This window comes from Apteryx rowi, unplaced genomic scaffold (genome assembly GCF_003343035.1).
Source record: "Apteryx rowi isolate R43461 unplaced genomic scaffold, aptRow1 scaffold_478, whole genome shotgun sequence".
NCBI classification, from domain to species: domain Eukaryota; kingdom Metazoa; phylum Chordata; class Aves; order Apterygiformes; family Apterygidae; genus Apteryx; species Apteryx rowi.
In genome coordinates, this window is record NW_020450736.1 from 121601 (window position 1) to 142262 (window position 20662).

The window sequence follows — 20662 nt, forward strand, 5'->3', positions numbered from 1 at the left end:
AGTTCCAGTACAAAGGCAGATATAATTGAGTGTATTTTTCTTACCTATGTTGATAAAATCAGATCTGTACTGGCAAGTCATCCCAAACCCGAAGTCTCTCCAAAATCCAGTTTCTTTTTTAATAATCTGCATGAGGAAAACGATCATTTATATGGGAGCAAAAGTGCTTTCGGTCTGAGCAGAAGAGAAAAAAAGCTCCTGGGTGTGGTCAGAAATAAGAGCAACTCTCATTTTATTCTATTCCACATAAACCCACTGTTGGACCTGATCCAGTTTCTGCAGATGCTCATTGCATATTCTTGCCCAAAATACCACCATTGTCATTAGCTATCAGGGATAAAGCCCTTGATATGGAATGATCAGGTTTTACTCCACTCCTTGGAACAACTCCTGTTGTAGATTGAGTAGAGCAACATCACCTCACTCTCTGGAGTTTCCTTTTTCACAGGCAAATTTTGCTTCTAAATTAAATTAGCTTCTGCACGATTCAAAGCTGACATAGAAAACGTACTGGTAAGTCAAGGAAGCCAGACTCTGCTGTAGAGCAGATGGTGGCATCTAGATTCTGGACCACAAGAGCGCTGGAAGAAAATAGCAGTTCTAATCTGATCGCACAACTGACAGCTTTTTGATTTCCTAAATTTTGACAAAAATTAGGAAAGTGGTGAGAATCATTTTCCATTACAGAATTACTGTAAAAAAAAATCCAACTTCAGTTGGAGTCCAGAAATGTTAGGTGGGGATTATATACCCCGTAAAAGCCTCTGTCACAATGAATTTGCAGTCTACACTATTGAGATGGACTATGGAAACATTATGTATTATTATAGGTAGCAAATCAGAGCAGTGAGACACCATGGCTAGCATTTTCAAAAGCAGATATCCAAGTTTAGATCCCAAGGTTATAATTCATCTGTGTGAGTGATGTAACTCAATGTGGTGAGACACCCAAGAGTTGCAAGAGACTGGAACAGACATTTAACCCTATAAGCAAGTCAGCAGTACTTCACACTCCTGCTTACAGACCAACCCTTGAGCAGCTATTTTTGAAAATTTTGGCTTCACTTGCCACAAAGTTATAGAAGAAGATGAGACAGGGTTTCCATTTCTGAATGTACAAATTCCAGTGTTTCCTTAACCAAAAAATCCTCTTCCAAAACAGGTAAAATTCCTCTTGACATCCTCTCTCCTGATTTCTCTGTCACGCCTCCCTTTTTCGTTCATAACCCCCATTTTGGGGGCTTTTTTATTTTTCTGTTCCTATTGCTATTCCTTTCTTTTCTCATTTCTTCTTTCCTTGAAAAAGCCAAACCACTGCAGAAGCCAATGAAAAGAAAACAAGATTGTATCTGTCAGGTCTGCACTGTAACAGGAAATCTTCATAACGATGCCTTTACACCAAGCTATTCATATGCATTAGCATTATTATTTCCCATAAGTGCAAGTGACTGCTGCACAAATCAATTGCTTTCAAAGCTTTCTGAAGGCTCCCTTCTCAGCAACCTGGGATAGACTGCTAACTCTGTCTTGTTTTAATGGCACAGACCTGGCCTTATGCCCAGGAACTAGTGCAGGCCGAATATACAAAAAATACATAAAAATGAGATTCGCAGTACTTCTTTAAATCGAGAAGCTTTTTGACATAAACATCACATTTTACAACTCAAACGCTAGCTATAAATATTTGCACAATTCTGACAACATACTTTGTGGAATTTATGTTAGCTTGAGAACTAAACTCTATTTCCTTTCCTAAGTACAAGCCTGGGGATCTCTGACTGATTCTCATCAGAGAAAGAAGAGCAAACATGAATTCCATTGTATTACTAGAACAGGTTTTCTCTGAGACAGAACAGGTGGAAAGGATTTTCCAGACTCTTCAGTAAGACAGAAAATAATTTTACATGTAATGGCTTAAGAAATAAGAAAGGTTGCCTTTCCATAGATACTAGGAATGGAGAAGTTTTTTTTTTTCTCCCTGGGTGGTACAAAGTCTTAATCTTTAAATTAACTACTTTTTTCCCATCACCAGTCCAGAGTGTGTTCTCAATCTATTTTAGAAAGAAAACAGACTAGCTGGCTACCTGTTGGATAACATGGAGAGCAATAGATAGAATATTTAGAAGTATCTTAGGTGGAGTTTCCAAACTCTTGCTCTTTGTTTTTCTAGTGGGGTTGTATGAGGTGGGGGTAATGATGCCAGAAGATTGGACTTACACCCTTAGCAATCTTTTTCAGCTCTGCCCATTGCTGGGCTCACAACATCCCAAACTCTTAACTACTGAGAACAATTACGGAGGCTGGGATACTCTGGAGATAGTGTCCAGTCTGGGATGGGGTAAGCCTGGACACACACAGTGCCTGGCAGTAAGAGAGGCAGCTTTGCCAGCTGTTGTGAGCAGAGACCTAACCCAAAGGAACTCAATGAAGCTGCATAGCTGGCTAATGTTTCCATTTGAAAACTGAGCCACTTCATTAACACTAGTGGTCAGAAGACTGTGAGTAGGGACCCACTGAAAGACTACTGACTCGGGAGAGAAGCAAGGTTGGAGGGTATACATAAAGACACCTCTTCTACCACTACTTTAGCTTCTACACAATGCGGTGCCAGAGTGTAAGAGAACGAAGAACGCTGCCTCTGCAGCAGCGCCAAGCAACTGCTGTGCCACTGGAATTCATCTGAATCTCCCACCTCTGTGCTGTGCTGCTTCTTCACAACATCTTCCTCCTCATTGAGTAGATTCACCTGGCTTTAACCACGTGTTTTAATTGTATGCCATATGGCAATGTTTTTAAAACTAATGGTTTGTTCTCATATTACAGATAAGCAGGTGAGATGGACATCAAGGGAGCTATTCTATGTTGTATCCAGACCAAAGCCAGAAGGGACAGCTCCAAGCACGTCACTTGGCACTGACACAATGCAGTACACTTTAGGAACACACTAGTTGCTTGCAGGTAGTTTAGTCACAAGCTGTGGAATAGGAAAAGCCACTATATGTCCTCAAGTGCACGAATAGCTGCAACATCCCCTGGAACACTGCTTTCACTGACTAAGTAATATCAGTTGCTATCAGTCTGATGCCTACACTCTTTACAAATGTCAGCTTTTCAAGATGCAAGAAAAGAAACTATTCAGTGCAAGAGAAAACTAGAGCAACATTAGGGTTGGTCACCCCAAGACACCAATGCCATGGAGTTGTTGTTAGCCAATTACAAAATCCCTTCTGGCAGAGAATCAGGCAAAGTTTAAATTCCCAGGTTCCATGTGTAAAATACCAAAGAAGGGTTAAAATAAATGGTACCTAGATACTTTCCTTAAAGCTCAACTGCAAAACTCACAGTGAGGTAACTGTAGTAGTTAATTTTATCCATGCAGTACATCACTGTGCACAGGAATAGGGAACCACTACCCTACAGCACCCACATCCTTCAAAAATGAAAGCTTTGTCCAGATAAGAGCAGGTGTTCAGAGAACCAGGTACTTACCAGCTGCTGTTCTAATGATGGGATGGAATCATGGTGGCCATAAATGATACTAGGATTATACTGGCTGAAGAGAACAGGATAAAACACTTTCTTCCCTAGAAATGACAATAGATTAATTTTTTTTAAGGCTGTATAAAACACACTTCGCTTTCCTACGAGATGCTGTTCAGGCTAGTTCAAACCCAGATGAAGTCACGCAAATTTCAGACCGAGCCTATATTCCTTGTAGGAGAAGAATTCAATCACAGTGGAACCAGGGGAGCTATAACCTTTCAAAAGTCAACCAAGAATGGAATTTCTATACATTCCTTAATTAGTCCGCTGCATTTCAAGAATAATTTACAGCAGCTTCATTATCAATTCAAAGTCAAGCATACTCTGGTGAAGGCTATTACACAATAACTAAAAATCTGCTGAAAAACTATACATTTTGTAAGCAGCAGTACCTGGCTGTGTGTTCAATCTACAGGAGTTCAGGAATTCAGCTGTGAAGTATATGTCCACATCACAAAAGAAAAGAACAACATTGTTTCCTTTCCAAACGCGAGCACCAATGTCTAATCCTTTTCCTCTCGAAAATTCTTCATTGAGCTGGATGAAGGTGAAGTTCTTGAAGTTGGCTGATCTAAGGAAAGGAAAAGCCCATGAGACTCAATTTAAGAGGCGTTGTTGATTCTTAGTAAAATATTATTCTATTTGCCAAGTGACATTTTATTTGAAGATGAAAAAGAAAGTGTATTTCTGTGACTCTCAAAGTCTTCAGGAAACTCAGGATGCAAATCTGGTACTTGTTAAACTACCTTTGAAATTATTTTGAGGAAATATTCACTGCTTGTGCAGGAAGAGCCAGAGAGAGGTTTCTCCCTTAAAGAGAGCAACTGGGCACCCATTTTAGTTTTAATATGCAAATGAAAAAAAAAAAAGGTTTATGTCCTAATGTTTTATTAACACCTGTCATAGCTAGTGCTTGACCTAAGTTAAAAAGAATAAAATCGAACACAACCCCAAAGCTGGGATGGAAGTCACTATTTCCTCTGAGTTTAGGTTAGCTCCAAGACATGCTGGAAAGGCATCAGTTCTTACATACTCTATATTCTTTAAAGCTGCTTGCCACTGGAAGAGAACCATCTGTACAAATGCATGAAGATTTACTTGGGAGGAGATACTGCTTAGCAGAGGATAAAAAGCCAACTTATGTCAATACTTCATGAATTAGAGGAGAGAGAGGTAAATGATCAGAGTATCAGAACACTAGCTGATGCTGACTGGAGTTACAGGCAATGAGTCATGCATGTTCAATTGACATGAAAATAAGTCAGCTCTCAGTATTATTGCTGGCCTTGGGGTCTTCCGGCAGACATCAAGACTTCTAGGCACTCTGAGCAAGGCTGGAGGAAAAGGACCCCTTTTCCCTTCCAACCTCTGTGTTTTCCTGCCATAGACCCTGTGCGAGCCTCCCACATTGGAAGTGCGTTACCTTGATGACCTGGGAGCATCAGTGATGTGGTGACCCTGTCAATCCCTGCCAGATCTGGCTTGGGTCAGCCACAGAGAGAAGAGGAAGTTACTGACATGTGGCCAAGCTGTGGGTGGATGATCCCTGGACTAGGCGATCAGAGATGGGGGAAAACTTGTGCCTTTAGCAAACCTGCGAGGGGAATGTCACACCTGTCTACTTCACCAGGGTCACGCCATACAAACCGAAGGAACTGCAACGTTGTCAGTTACTATTTTTGCTTACATGGATGTACAGAGCTCTGTATTCTTCATTGTCACACTGTCCACTTTGAAAGCAGGGCATGGCAATTGGTTCAAAGAGGGGAGAGGCAGGTGGTTCTTTCTTCTTCTGGCTTATTCTTTCTGTTTGTTTGAGTATTTTTTCTCTTTTTTAAGCATTTAGCTAAGGAGAAGCCCAAAGTTTATACTGCTGAAGCAACCTGGTACTCATCTGGAGTACTAATTCAAACCTCAGAAACCCAGTCTCAGCATGGGAAGGCTCTTTTCTCCACTCTGCATGGGAACATTTTCGCATGTTACCTGAACAGTCTAAATATATCTATCCGATAGTGTCATGAAATATGTTTCCCTGTTTTTCCTTCCAGGGTTCTTTGCACTAAAACCCAATTGTGATGATCCAGTTTCATTGAAGAATTATGACTGCATGCAAGTTCACAAAAGGTTTCCAAAGTGACTATCCTGCATTAATTGCCACTTTGAAAGCACAGCTTTGCCAGTCACTTAGTGGTCAGAATGCAGAATGGCAAACAAACAGAAATAACATGCAGTTTAGTTTCTCTTCTGCTTTTCAATTTCTGGATATAGCACTAGATTCCTCCAAAAAATAAGACAATTCATTACTCTCATTGGCATTTTCTAAGTATGTCCCATATCGACTTCGCAAAAGCAACATCATTACATAGCAGCTCAGGATCTGACCCTGACTAATATTAGCATATTTAAAGTACAATCATTTTGTCATTTCATTTAAATTAGAAACGGTTTAAATAACCGCAAAGCATTCTTATAATTTAGCACCCTATGGCTTCAATTTGTTCCACATTTAGCAACCTACCCTGTCCTTCTAGCTCTTAACAGAAAGGGAAACCTGGTATGAAACAATTAACTTTGACATTTGTAATGCAGCTGTTCTGAGAAGAGATTAGGTGAAGAGATGCCCCAAAATCCCCAAAAGGCTTAGATGGATAAATATCTTCAGGTAAGTAAGTAGAAAACACCCCTGTGGTCACTTTACTATATCTATATGAGGGTATTCTGCCAGAATGGAGAAGCTAACAAAGGTCTACGCTGCCACATCATCTTAACAACTATACAAACAAACCCAATAGACCAGACCTGGCCAAAACCCCCAAAACATCTAGCTCCCATGTGCTCTGCTGAAATTGTCTGTATCTGTCTCCGGAAGTTAACGGTCAGTCCTAGCAGTTAAATGTCACCTTTAAAAGGACAAAAGATGTTCAGGCCATTTTATTGTTACCAGTTTGAAAAGGAAGCTGTGCTAGAGTAAATTCAGTAAAATCTGCTTTGTGGTTCTAAAGACTAACATCACAAAAACACAGGTACAGGACTGTTATGGTAATACCATTTCTATCTGGTACGAAGGAAAGGATGCTAGTTTCTCCAATGCAGTTAGGAACTTCTTGGCACTCCTAAGAATTTGAAAAAATATCTAGTCTCCAATTCATGGTGTGATTGCTGTGTATGAATGGCAAACATCAGATATTCAGATACTTACTTGGAGGTATTTTCAAGTATAGATTTGACTTCATTCATTTGTTCTTTTCCAAAGTAAACTACAGTGAGGTGAATTCTCCCATCCTGCTGAATGCCCATTTCCCTAGAGAATAAAGACAGATTTAGGACTTTTCCCAGAAGTTTGCTTTCTTAAGTAAACAATACCAAATGGGGAAGGCAGAGTAGGGAAGGCATTCCTGAGGGCATGATTCACTAAAAGAGGTCCTTGTATTGACAAAGGGGCTCACTGCCTCTATCAGATGGGACAGAAGACTATAATTATCTTTTAAGCAGATTAGGAATTGACTGTCTAAGCAGCACTTGTTATATTAACAGGACACTATTAAAACAGCCCATCCAGTGCCCTGAAAGATCAGGCATGTATACCTCTAGCACTTAAGGGAGTATGAGAAGGAGGATTTTAAAGAAGCCATTCAAACCTCTACCTCTTAATCTTGATTTCTGGTAAAAATATTCCAGAGGTCAGATCTTTAGCACTGTGTAAAGGAGCATTTCCTAAAATCTAAATATCAACTGGAGATCAATCCAATAGCCTAAGGGTAGGATCAATCTGACCTGATGCTAGACATCATGCCTCACTTGTACAAAGTTTAGTCAGCAAGATTTAATCTATAATCAGCAGAGAGATCAGCACCACCAGAGGGTGATTTATCCCATCCTAAAAGAAGCATCTAGAGGGCTAATTCAGACAAGAAGCCTATTTTTAGATGGCTGAAATCAGGCAAGACAAATCCCTTTGTAAAAGTCAGTATCCTTTGCTAACACAGTCTTTTTCGGGCAGCTATTTAAAGCTGCATCTCAATTAAATTTTACCTGCAAAGGTTGTCTCTATACTAAAATGAAAACTAGTTTCAAAGTAACTATCCTTAACTTCAAATACATTTCTGCTTATCTTTTCTCTGGCAAAATGTCTGGGAGTACTAATTCCCTTTTTCCCTAGAAATGTTCCTTTGCAACTACTGGCATGAAACTGTTGTCACATAGTAGAATGTACTCCAACAAAACAGACTGAGAGACATAAACCAGGTACATGCAAATCAGAAACCCTGATGACTGCAATATAACTGATTTTACTGCTAAACATAATGCATTAAACAGCCAAATGTCTTTCAGTCACTCTGATCTTAAAATGATTTCTTAATGGAGCAATGAAATTCTATGTAAAAGTAGCAGGATTTTTACTGAGTGAGGTCTCAATAATTCCATAAATTGCATCTCACTGTCCAAATAAGATAAAGCAAAGGTAGCATCTGAAAGGAAACCCACCTGAAATTCTGCATGAACTGTCGAAATTTGCTGGCTCTCTTGGCCAATGGAACAATGATATTAATAAGAGTGTCAGCCGTATTGACATTTTCATTTTTCACTTTCATTACAGGACCGAATGGCCGGAATAAAACAATCTTCTTGAACTGGTGTTTTGTGTCTCCTTTGAAAGTCAGCTCGTACAACGTGCCTTTGTCCTTTTCTGTGCGGTAGATCCCTGCAAGAACACAAAAGAGAAGGGATTTTGAATTAAAGCTGGGCTCCTGGGGGAAAAAAAGACACACTTTTGATGTGCCACACACAAGCTGAAAAAGCAGCAGAGATACAAGACATTTACTTCTAAACTAGTATGTGATCCACCATCACTCGGAGGAGGCTCAGTCTGGCAGGGAGATGACCCTGGGTTCCAGGAGCTATTTGGTATTCTCACGGATACACTCCTAGACTTGGCTGAGTTACAAACCCCTGAAGGTTACCATTTGCTCACACACATTATAGGCCAGCAGACACACTGTCCGTATTTTTCTGAATGGTCCAATTGCACACTGTACACCCCAGAACACAGCATGCATGGTAATGATTATGCAGAGACATTGCGAAAGGCAACCTGCCTCTCTGCAAGATAAGTGATTAGGCCATCTCCCAGAAAAGCAATTTCCTGATGAGCACATTCATAGCCTCTTTTCTAGGTGGTTCTCTGCTGGGCAACAATGGAAAGTCCCATAATAAAACAATGGGGCCAGGTCCCAGCTGCCATCAACTTTCCCATTGCCAACAAGAACAAAACTATCCTGATACTCAACTCTCAAGAGAACTTTCTCTCTTTGTGGCAATGATGCCCATTCCTGCACAAGTAACAGACTGTTATGCAGACCGCAAGGACAATACTATGGAGTTTGTCAGAGGCTAGGCCCAGGACACAACCCTGGAGACTGCATTAGAGAGTTTCCAAGGAGATTTCATTCAGACAACAGCCAAAGTAGTCAAGTATTGCTACCTTGGCCTTATAAGCATTCTTTACACATACTGCCATCTTTGCCTCTTTGACCCGCCATAGGGTGGACACTTAACTAAGGCAGGGCTAAGAAGCAATCAGAAGTCAGGCACTGCTGATGTGGTTAAGCTGCTGCTGTGTCGAGGCAGGTGTTAAGATGAGTGGAGACTGCATATGTGTTTCTTGACAGGATTCCTATACTAGATGGTCACTGTTTTCTTGCAAGGATTTAAATTTCAATATGAAATATACTCTTAAGATACTCAGGGATGAAACTGGTCCCATGCTGAGGGCTGGCACGAACTGTAAAAGTATTGGCCTGTGCTCCACTGAAACACTGTTCTGAGACCTTAAATGAGACATAATTGGCCTAACAGCTATAGATTTTACCCATTCAAAATGACACTTCAATCTCTGCAACACACATTAAAATAAAGCTTTTTCATAGTCAGATCCATTATGTTTAAGAAAGAATAATTAAAATACTCATTTTTATACTAATTGTTAAGCTCAATATAAATATCCCAACAATTTCAATCAGTGGAATAGTATATTTGAATTGCTTTCTATCTTGTGCAGAAGCTCAAGGTACAAACAAAATATATGGATGGAAGGAAACCCCTCTGCTTGATTTTTTTTTTTTTTGCCCCTTACACTAGTTATGAAGAACAGCTTAACCCAAATAATGCTCGTTTTCCATCTTAGTCATCCCCTGATGTTTAACAGTGCTTTGTATCTGACCCATGGATAGTCAGCTCTCTCAATATTTCTTGCAAGTGTCTTAGGCAATGGTTTCTTTGAACAGCCAAGTGACATAAGCTGTTCATTTTATATTATGGCTTTACATTGGTATGTTCAGAACATCCAAAAGATTCATGAGGTGTGATTTTATCTGGCAAGAGTTCTGTGGGTTGCCTCATCTTCTCTACCATTCTCTAAGTGTTTTATTTTAATGAGCACTTCAGCTGGTTTACTATATGCAGAAGATTTACTTATCTGTTATTCCCTTCATGTTTTATTTTTAATATAAGCTAATTCATCAAATGCTCCAATCTTCCAGTACAGCACATGGTTCCAATGAGAAACTGCTATTTTTGTTAGCAGCTCCATCATTATTTCACTGCTAGCCTTTTAAAACTGTGCCTTTGATTCCCCCTAGCTTTTTCTATATAGTCTGCCCAAGGTGCAGACCATAAACTACATGTCTATTTCTGAAATTGAACCTACACTTGAGATCATCTGGTGACTTAATAGTCCCTGGATTTCCTCCTCTTGGTGGTTAAATAATAGAAATCCGTGCCTTTGAATTTTGCTTACTCCCTTGCTCTTATAGAAAGTTTGCTGATGATCTGAGTATTTTGCTGGGTGCATTCATTTACTCAGGCATTGTTTGAAGACAAGGCTCATTGAGAAGGCTAGTATTGTGGAGCTTGAGGTAGTGTTTTGACAGTAAGCTAAACAAAAATCTAAACTGAATCTAATTTGCATTTTCTCCAGAGACAGATTTATAGAACTGTTTTGTATGTTTGACACAAGTGAACTGACACTTCTCATCATAACAAAGATCTAAATCAAATTAAGCAATTTAATAACATTTAGTAAGCAGCATCTAAAACTAACTGTTTCTACATCCTCTCCCACTCCAGCCAAGAAACAATGATCCCGTAAGGACCACTTTCCTAGAGGTATGCACTACATTTGTGGAATAAGGGGAACTTTGCCAAATAAACAAGACGCACTTTAAAACGGATTGCACATGGCGACCCAAGTGGTCTCCTACTGGTATATACATATAAACAGATGCTTCTTTTAACACTGCAGTTTTGTTCTTGTTTAGGACTTTTAATACAGCAGAAAACAAGGCAGGGTTCCCTTCTGCAAGGTGATCATCCAAGAATTTACAGTCCTAACACCCTGAAGAGAATTGTATGTGAGCTTATTGCACATAATTAAACATAGTTATTCTCAATTCTCATTTAAGCTGCTTGTTTACCTTTTTTTTTTTTTTTTTAACAGGCTAAGCACCCAAACTGACAAAAAGTTACCAATCTTCTTTTTAGAGACAGGAAACAAGCCTGAATGTCTCAAGTCATTCTAGGGACTCACCCACAAGAACATCCTGCCTTTCACAAGACTTCTTCCATTTCCAAAGGCACTACTTCATTCCTGTCATCAGGACTTTCTATGCGACTCTGAAAGCTACATCAGTCTCAATTTTTAAGACATAAGCTACGAGGAGGGAAAAAGAGTCTCAAAATAGTAAAACAAAAACCCCCTTTCTTAAAAAGGTCCTTTCAAAAACTATAAAGCCTTAGAAAGTCTGTAAGGTTCACTAGGCATAAAAAGAGGTTAATATTCTCTGTATTGCTTCCCTTACAGCAGCTATGTTTCAGAATTTGCTCTGTTCCTTTCAGAGACAGGAAGAGAAGTCAAAGCCTTTGGAAACCTGATATAGAAAAGGTCAGTGAATAGAAGCTTTGGGTCAGCAGAGAGACTGCCCTAACATGAAGCAAAAGGACAGGTGAGAAGCAAAAAGGGACCTGGGCGGTAAGGTTAAGACTAAAGAACAGTAATGCCCAGTCTTTGGAACAGCAACTCCTAGGGCACTCTGAAGGTATGGAAAATGCCTGTTTTCTGTTCAGCAGGGCAGGCAAACAAGCTCTTGCGATCTGTGTGGAAGTGCTTACTAGCAAACAGTCACGTAATCTTAACAAAAAGCTCTTGAGCGGATTATAATTTTAGCCTCAGTTTCAGGCCATAGGTTTCAGGTCTTCTACTGTCAACAGAAACACATGCTTATATTTTTCCCTGGACTTGTGCTCACTACTTATTTTCTGCTGCATTCTTCCGGAATCACCATTAGGGTTTATCGGCATTCATTGTCTCCATTCTAACTCAATATTATGGTCATCTTCCCACTTCACACAGACTAAAATACAGCTTCTTCTTATCCTTCAAGGCAAAGCATCTTTTTTTTCCCCAGTAAGCTTCTAGGGCACAACTGCATCAGGTAGCCCATCCCCAGGCCCTGTCAGTTTGAGAAAGCAAAGCTACTTGTTTTTATTTGTCTCCAAGACCCTTATTTAAAACTCTAATCACTAGACAGCCACATCCTTCAGGTAAGAAAACTAATGACACAGCATATTTGACAGTGCCCGTGACTGGGCATTTCTGAAGCAGTCCAGGGATTTTCTGGACCAGTTCCTATTAGGAAAGAGTATCTCCAGACAGCCATTACATTCACTTTCGGAACAAGTAGCTCCATTTTTTTGGAGTCTCCAAATTACTATCTCCATTTTTGTGAAAATAAATTACTTACAAATCTCTTCAGCTTTGCTTCCACTTATGTAAGTTAATGAGCAGACCTGAGCAACCAGCCTTCTACTGGAAACAGAGCGGTCCTTTGCCTGCTTATAATACACAGAGATTTCTGTTCTTTTCCATGCTGTCTCTTAGTAACTCCACGTGGCAGAAAACCAATGAACTTGGTGTAGGAGTGGGAGGAACAAGGGGGCACAGGGGAGGATTATAGCAACTAAGCAGCCTGAGTGCCTCTGTGAAGAGAGAAGCCTAAGGCAGAGCAGCAGCCAGATGGATACATTTCTGGCCCCAGGGAGAAGGTGTGGTTCACTCAGTTTTGAATAAGGAAAAAATGGAAAATTCCACCACATGTCAGCTATTACTCCTGGAAGGCGAACTGTCTGAGAATCCTATCCAAATTTCATGTAACAGCAAATCTGCTGAGAGGGAGTTTAGCTCAGATATAAGGTGCTAGGGTCACAGTCTGATTCCCACGCACAAGTAGTTCTGTCTAGAAACTGCAGAGGATGCAACACTTATTTTAAGAGATCCCAGCCATAGAGACAAAACATTTCTCTTTAGATGTAAAAAGTGTTTGAAGAAATACTTTCCCTCTGCAAAGACAAGAAGAAAGGCACAAAATGGGAAAGAGATACAGACCCTAATCAACTTTATTGTACCACACCATCACCCTGCATACTCGTATACATTAACAATGAATTAGCACTGACAAAGCGATGGCAAGTACCAGACRTGAACCACAAAGACAAAAAAAAACAAAAAAAACCCACCCCACATAAAAGCCCCAAGCAAACAAGGTTGCCTTATATCACTCCAGTAGACAAGTGAGACCCAGGATCAGCTTGAGGAAATAGGAGTAAATAGGAGGTGTCAAAGGCTTTTCTGAGTTGGACATAACCAAAGATGCAAGTCTGACATATCAAGAGCAGCAGTTCAGGTTTCTAATCCTGACTCTGACACTGATTATCTGATTTTCACTTCAGCACATCCCTCCACCTGCCCAGCCTTAAGACACGGGCACGCACCTTTAGCATATGGGATGCATACAGAATTTGTGTGCTGTTATTTCTAAAGGAGTTGGAGGATAAAAAGCTCACAGAGTTAAGTGTTATTACTTTCTGTGGAAGGCTGGGCCCCTCTCCCGGAAAGTTCCAGCTACCCTGGGCAGCTCCAGAAAATGAAAGCAGCTGGTGTTACTGGCTGGGTAACACCCTTCATAGCTGCTGTGTTGCTCGATTGGAACAAAGCAGCCAGAAGCTGCCAAGGAATCCAGCCTGTTACTAACTTTTTATGTAGATTGCAGTACCTGCACAAGGTTGTCTTCAAAACAAGATTCAAAAAAAAAAAAAAATGTAGAACTGAAACAGAAAATTCAGTTCCCCCCTTCTCYTTCTCATATTACACAGAGCAATGAATCTGTTTATGCTTTGATCAGCAGTTTTTGCCACTCTTGGAGCATGGAGGGTGGGGGACAGATCCTGCCAAGAGGTGGCAGAGACTTTCAAAGAAACTTTGCAGGGAAATCTGCTGCCAATTCAGCCCGCTGTTTCCAGATCTGATGCGGATATGCCTGCATTTGCAGAGCTGAGTTAAGAGTGAGGATTTGCTACCTTGCATTTACAGAAACAAGGGTCTGCTTTGCAGGGGAGAACAAAAAGAAGGTTTCTCTAGTGATGCTTGAGTTTGGACTGGGTCACATGCAGGGCTCCCTCCCTTTGGATTACATCATCCCTGAACAGGAGAGCCAGCAAGGGCATTAGCATGTGAAAAACCACCATAGAGCTGTGCCGCAGTGTGTGCCCTTCCCCACTCCTTTCTGCATGCCAAATTCTGCCTTGTTCCCCAAGGACAGCGCTGGTACCCAGGCAAAGGCACTTAATAGTGCATAGGGCAAGCACCACGCAAAAGGGTGACTTGAAGCTTTGGGAATAATAGAATATTAAGCAATGTATAGCAGGAAATTTATCCTTCTTTCCCTTACTCTCTCCCCATCAAAGAGTTGGTGCCAAAGAGTCAGTTATTTACATGCTTGTTCAGCTCTTAGCAGCATGACCAGAGCTCCTACAACAACCCGTAGGAACATATTTTGAAATAATAAACCGAACAACAAACAGAAGCTGCAGACTAGAAGCCTGTAGCTCCATGGTGCATTCAACTGCTAGGAACCAGGAGCACGTCCCAGTTCCCTTCCCAGTTCCTCTCGTCTGAGCAAGAGGAATTTGACTGCCACAGACAAAGTGCCTGTACCAGAAGGGAGCCAGGGCCTGTTTCAGCAAGGCTTCCAGTCTGAATGACTTGTGTCCCTGCTGTGGTGGCACCTGCCCCACTGTGGGTATATCCTAGCGTGGCCAAAGGCATCTGCTGTCTCTTGATAACACAACCACCAGAGAAACACACACACAGAGTGAAAAGGAATAACTGGCCATTTTACACTACAGAAATGGTCTTTCTTCATCACATGAGGATGTGTTTGCTCTGCTCTACTCATAAGTGCTACATGAAGAAAACAATCCATAGCAAAATTATTAGAGATTTGGGATAAGCATGGGGGCTTGTGCTCAGCACATTAGAGCAGTCCACTCCATAAAAGGTAGGCATATTACCCAAATGCCCTCTAAGTCTGCAGCACAAACATCTGAAGATCAAGAAGATAAGTTTCTTCCGCTATATTAAATTCAGCTAGGTCAGCTGTGGGTTAAGTCTCACTTACAGACAACACTATTGAACAAGCAGGCGATGAGCCAGTTGCTATGAACTGAAAGGAGGACTAGCATATTACAAGTAAAAATGTAGCACTCTCTTACTGAATGGGGAATAGCCATAAGCTCTGGGAAACAAGATCCCTGCCCTGTGACACCTTGTCCCATATCATGTTACGGCTACACACATTCCTGCCCTTTTAACTCAGAGCAGCCATGGAGCAGGGGCTAACCTAAATGGGTCTTACCCGCAGGGACATCCCAACTCCTGGAGTGCATCTGGTGCCTCTGTATGGCTGGAAACAAGCACCCCAACTGGAAACAAGCAGGCATAACAGTTAAAGCAATGCAGGGATCTCAAATTCATCCCGTCTCATTTATGACAATGCAACGCGGGAGTAACTTCACTGGCTTTAATAGGGTCCCTCCAGCCTTCTGTTCCCTTCCCACAACAAATGTAGAATAGGAAGATCTTTTCTGGGTCTTTTTGCTCCCTACATCTTCTTTCCTCTTGTTGTTCTGACTTATCCAGACTGTAAGAACACTGCTACAGTACCAGACATTCCCCTATTTAACACACTGAGGAACTGAGCCAGGTTGTTTGAATAAGCTGGAAAAGAGAGCGATACAACACACTCCCTATCCCAGCAGAAGTTAGCAGTACTCTCTACACGCAGAACTACGGAGACAGATGATCCCTTCCGGGCCTAAGTCAATCCCTTGTCCAAACGCAAGATATTTAAACTGTTGTCTAACCTTTTTCCCATTCTTAAAAAGCTTCCAGTAATGTAGAATGACAGCCCCCCATGACAGTTTAATCCAGTGGTTTACTACCACCGATTTGAAAGTTTTCTTTAATATCCAACCTGCATCTCCCTTGTCACAACTTTAGCTAATTTTTCCCAGTCCTATTTAGCTAATTAGTCCTTGTCCAGCTGACACAGAAAACAGTTTATTCCTTTCCCCTCTCAAGCAGTGTTGAGGGGCCTAAAATGCTATGCTAGGACATATAAGTGGGTATAACAAAGACAACCAATGGATGCTGAACCCAGGCGAGGGTACCCTGATGGACAGGAAGCTTGCATTACAACACAAGAATAAAGGAACCTTTATTCTTGGCAAAAGCCAATAGAGCTGGTTTAGAAACTGTATTTGCTGTGGGCAAGCTTGGCCAACTCTGGTGTCTGTCTGGAAATGATGAGCCTCCATAATGTTCTGGCAGACCCCATAAATCAGTAATGTAAGAGTTATTGTAGCCAGAATCATCTCTCAGCTTGCAGTTTAATGACACCTCTGTTGAACAGGGAAGACCCTGCCTGTGGTCTCATGTGCTTTATTAATTCAGCTACATTATTTAAAAACAACACCACAATCTGCTTTTGTTTCTAAATGACACCAAAGGTATATTGATGTCTACTAGTGTATGGCTTGTACCATGTGACATAAGCAGTACACCCTCAAGCTAAGTCAAACCTGTATAAAGCCACAGACCTCATGCTCTGCTGATTTAAGAAGTCACATGTTTATATACTGGCTGTGAACTGCATATTGTAGCAAAGCTGGCAAAATGGGCCAAAGGGACTAAACACCAACACAGGCCTGGGGCAAACACCCAGGGCAGTAACCTCTAATGTTGCCCCAGCACTCCCAGAGTGGCTGAGAGACTGAAGGGGTCCGTAGGGGCTTGGGAGCAGACCCAATGTAATCAGGCTCTGGGTTTTTACTTGATTTCAGGCCCTTCTCAGAACTACTACTTTCTCTTTTTTCACTAGTGTTCATATTTGACTTATCCATTTGCTCTCCCAGGAGAGATGCCAGGTGCAGGCACTTTCTTAGCTGCTTCTCCATCCCTTAYAGTGTATTGATCCTAAGACAGGGAAGGGATCTAAGGCTGCTTCTACATCAACTTGCATCTAACCCCAACAAGGACGCTCTGAAAAGAAAAAAGCTGCTCTTTGTCTCAAGGAAAAATCCTAAGCCTGTCAGAGGTCTGTAAGAGACAGTGACTCACTAAATCTCCTCTATTTCTATTTCCTTCTTCTTTATCATATACCTCTCCTCTGTGTTGCTTTTGGTCAGGAGGAGGGCTGGACCTGTTTGCCCAGCAGGTACTCAGCACAGTGTGGCCTTATTCCTGCTTTAAACCTGTGACCTTCCACAATCCAAATGACAGAAAGGGAAAAAGTCTGCGCCACAGAGGCTGGCAATGCCAACAGAGAGGCTGTGGCCAAAGTGGAAAGAAACATTAAAATATTTTTTATATGAAATTCAATTAAATAGCTTGACAAATGTGTTGCCCCAGAAAAACTTCACAGACCCAGATACTTTTCCAAATTCAGCGCCCCGCCTATCAAGCCCAGGGACAAAGCCCTCCTACTGCATCAACCTTTCCATCTGCAAAGCAAGAGTAATGCTACCAATCTCTTTTAATAGATAATTTCAGATTTAGTAACAGAAGACATAAATTAAGAGCTGGTTGCTGTTGCTGTTAAAAATAGCACTTTGGAAATCCTCACTTATTGCCTCAATATTACATGTATGGCTAAAGACAAAGCTCTGTTTAGCTCTTTTTGGTATCCAAGGGCTAAGTTTGCGCCCTATGCCCAATATAAGAGATTCCCTCGGAAGTTTCTGTTTTCTGTTTCCTTTTAAGCTACAGGTGATGTCAGCTGAGTTACTGAGCTCTTCAGCTGCTGTCCTCAAAACCTGTCTTGTCACTCTATTGCCTCTGCTGAAGCTGTGCAGGTGGAAGTGAGGGTAACACCGGAGTTTGGATTTGAACCGGAATTGTCAACTTTTGCATTGGTAGCAGAGAGCTGGGATTGGAGTCAGCTCATTTACTCCTTGCTTTGTCAACTCTGGAGCAACTGAATAACCAGAGAACTGTGAGAACAATTTGGTAGTTTAGTGTTTAATGAGAGAGGCTAACAGGCTCTGTTGTCACAAAATCACATTCCCCAGAAAAGCTGTCATTCTGCAGTTTTGTCCTAGAGGCAGCCTCACTAGGTCCCAGCACTAGCGCTGTCTCAGACACATGCTCTAACTTTAAACCCATCTCCTTCAGCAACACTGTCACATCAGAACCCCTCACCAGCACTACATGGACTCTCTAACCTGTTATCTGCGTACAAACCTTCAACGAAGTCAGAGGCTGTGTACACCCGCTGCTTTGCATTGCTGTCTGCCTCTGGATTGTTCAAACTCCCAACAGCTAACTCGATCACCTCTATCAACTCATCTCGCTTGTCCTTCCTGACAGGTTTCTCTTCTGGGTGGCGTGTCAGCCCTGTTTCCAGTTGGTACACCTTCTGCAGGGTAAAGCTCTCAAAGGGCACGGCTGCATATTCTGTGGACAGCTTAACACCACTGTGCACCTCTGCTTTGTCTATTTGGGAACGGAGGAAAGCCAGTAGGTTAGCCTGGACCTTTGCTGGATTACTGTGGTCAAGCCGAATATCCAAAGAGTCCGGGAACTGGTCCTGGACGTTCTTGAGCTGCTCGCTTCTGCCCTGGAGCTCAGCCTTCAGCTGGGCAATTTGTTTTTTCAAGCTGATGATATAGTTGCGGTGCTGCTCTTCTCGTTCTTGCAGAATAGCTTCATACCCTTCCTTGCCAGTCGGACTGTGGACCCTAGGCAAGGCAAGCTGTTCGTCATCACCCTTGGGTGTGCAAGCCAACATATAAACAATAGACACAGAGCAACAGGCCACCACCAGCAGACCTGCGAGCCGGGGAAGAAATACAATAAATCCTCGTCGGAGCATCATCTCTCAAAAAGAAGAGGGCAACCCCACACCTACAACAGTTCTTACATCCATGCAGTGCCACAGAGGCCCCTGGATTTGGAATACTCTTACATAGATGCATGTACGTACAGGAACTGGCTTGTCAGCTCTCTTAAAACGTGCTCTACTTGTATATTGAGCTCTCTCTGGTGTTCACCCAGCAGGACCAAAAGCCAAGCTACAGTGCAGATGGGACACCTGCTCATCCTCATGGCAACACCCACACTGCTGCAATTTGATCAGCTGGTGGCTGATGGAGCCTGAAGACCTGAAAAACAAATGACAAGGACAGTCATGCAGGCACATAAGGATTTGGCCATTCAATCCAGATCCTTGAGAGCATTCCAAAAATTTACTGTCATTTGTCAACTGTTCTGGTAGATCTCAGAGCTGTGAAGTGCTCAGTGCTTTGGTAAGACCAAAAAGGTACTAAGACCCTTAGGCAGGAAATACTGTATTTATGCGCTTAATATTAACAACATGATTAGGCCCATTGCCAATGAAAACCCAGTCCAGGCCTCAACGTGTGCCACACTTTAGAAATATTAGAAAGTTACCAGCAGCTACTTTCTGGTCAGATGTTAAGCACATCTGAGCAATGCCAGCTCTCCAAGAATCCTCAAATCATGTAGCACTTGAATTTTAAAGGCAGCCAGTCCCGCAGCTACCACATACATTTCAACTTTCATGGAAGTTTTCCCAAAACACCAGGTAGCAAATGTGGTCCCATTAGAATCATGAAACCTGATTCTGAGTAGCAATTTGAAAAACAAGAAACTAGAAACTGTTATCAAGGCCAATCTCTATGACTAAAATTCATTTTGACATATCCCACTGGATGCTCCCATTAGAAAGAAAGACCTAGGGGTAGGATTTTTCAGTAGCACTCAAACCAAGTCTTACTCAAAATCAGGGGAAACTTTGTTTTCATCTAGGCGGCTTTGATCGTTGCACACTATACTATCATTTTAAGACCCTGTTCTGTCTCTGATTAATCCCATTGCCAAGTCCTGCACCAATGCCTTTTACTATTGTGTTTTCCACAAATGTTCTCTGCCCAGGAGTGAAGACCACACAGAAGGCTTAGGGAAAACTAGATTAGGCATTTTTTAAAATAAAGTTAAAACAGCTGTGAACATTATCATTTTTAGTAAGACTTTCTTTGAGCATATTTAAAAACAGGAAAGAAAAATTAGATGACCGAACATCAATATCAATCTAGCTAGAAACTACGTTAAAACAATTATGCTGAGAATGTTACCAGTGGGATTTTCAAAATCATTCAGTTTTGGCCCAAATTCACACCTCTGAAAGGAACTTATTTGCCTGATAGTAGACTTAGGCCAAGGCTGAGTAACATCCTAGATACTAGTATGACACTGCATTGTTAGAATCAAATATAAGCAAAATTAATCCCTTTTCACTCTTCCCTTTGGATGCATACTTGACATTATGACACAGGTTTTGACAACAGAGATTCGTAGCCTTGTTAGTCATATATCCTTTCTGGTGGACCCTTAGGTAAAAGCCATTTATCTAAGAAAGCTCATGCTTCTCAGAGTTATTCCCAGGTCTTGAGTCAAGGCCTTTTGTAATCTGTGATACTTCTTATTGACTTCTACATGATTTTTTCTCCCCATGACACTGCTGGGCTGTTCCTCTATATGCAGCAATTATCCAGTGATATTCCTGAACTTTTAACTGCTATCCATATTTTATCAGTCTGCAGAGTTGCTAGAGAAAACAGTTTCAGAGGATGAATTGAGGGGGCTAGAGAAAGCTATAAAAATACAACCATATTTTTCTCAAAGTAATGCTGAATAGCTGTTACAGTA

General features: G+C 41.5%; 1 protein-coding gene across 4 annotated transcripts in view; it reads right to left on the reverse strand.

Annotated features, from left to right (window-relative positions):
- Positions 1 to 20662, reverse strand: part of CSGALNACT1 (chondroitin sulfate N-acetylgalactosaminyltransferase 1) — a 42730-nt gene that overhangs the window by 2105 nt on the left and 19963 nt on the right. For all 4 annotated transcript variants that reach the window (XM_026078329.1, XM_026078327.1, XM_026078328.1 and 1 more), the window contains 6 exons: positions 18176 to 19095; positions 8029 to 8245; positions 6743 to 6844; positions 3936 to 4114; positions 3490 to 3584; positions 45 to 126 (listed from right to left, as the gene is read on the reverse strand). In XM_026078329.1, coding sequence (XP_025934114.1) covers positions 45 to 126; positions 3490 to 3584; positions 3936 to 4114; positions 6743 to 6844; positions 8029 to 8245; positions 18176 to 18809 — 1309 coding nt within the window. In that variant the 5' untranslated portion in view covers positions 18810 to 19095. The remainder of the gene's footprint in view (positions 1 to 44; positions 127 to 3489; positions 3585 to 3935; positions 4115 to 6742; positions 6845 to 8028; positions 8246 to 18175; positions 19096 to 20662) is intronic.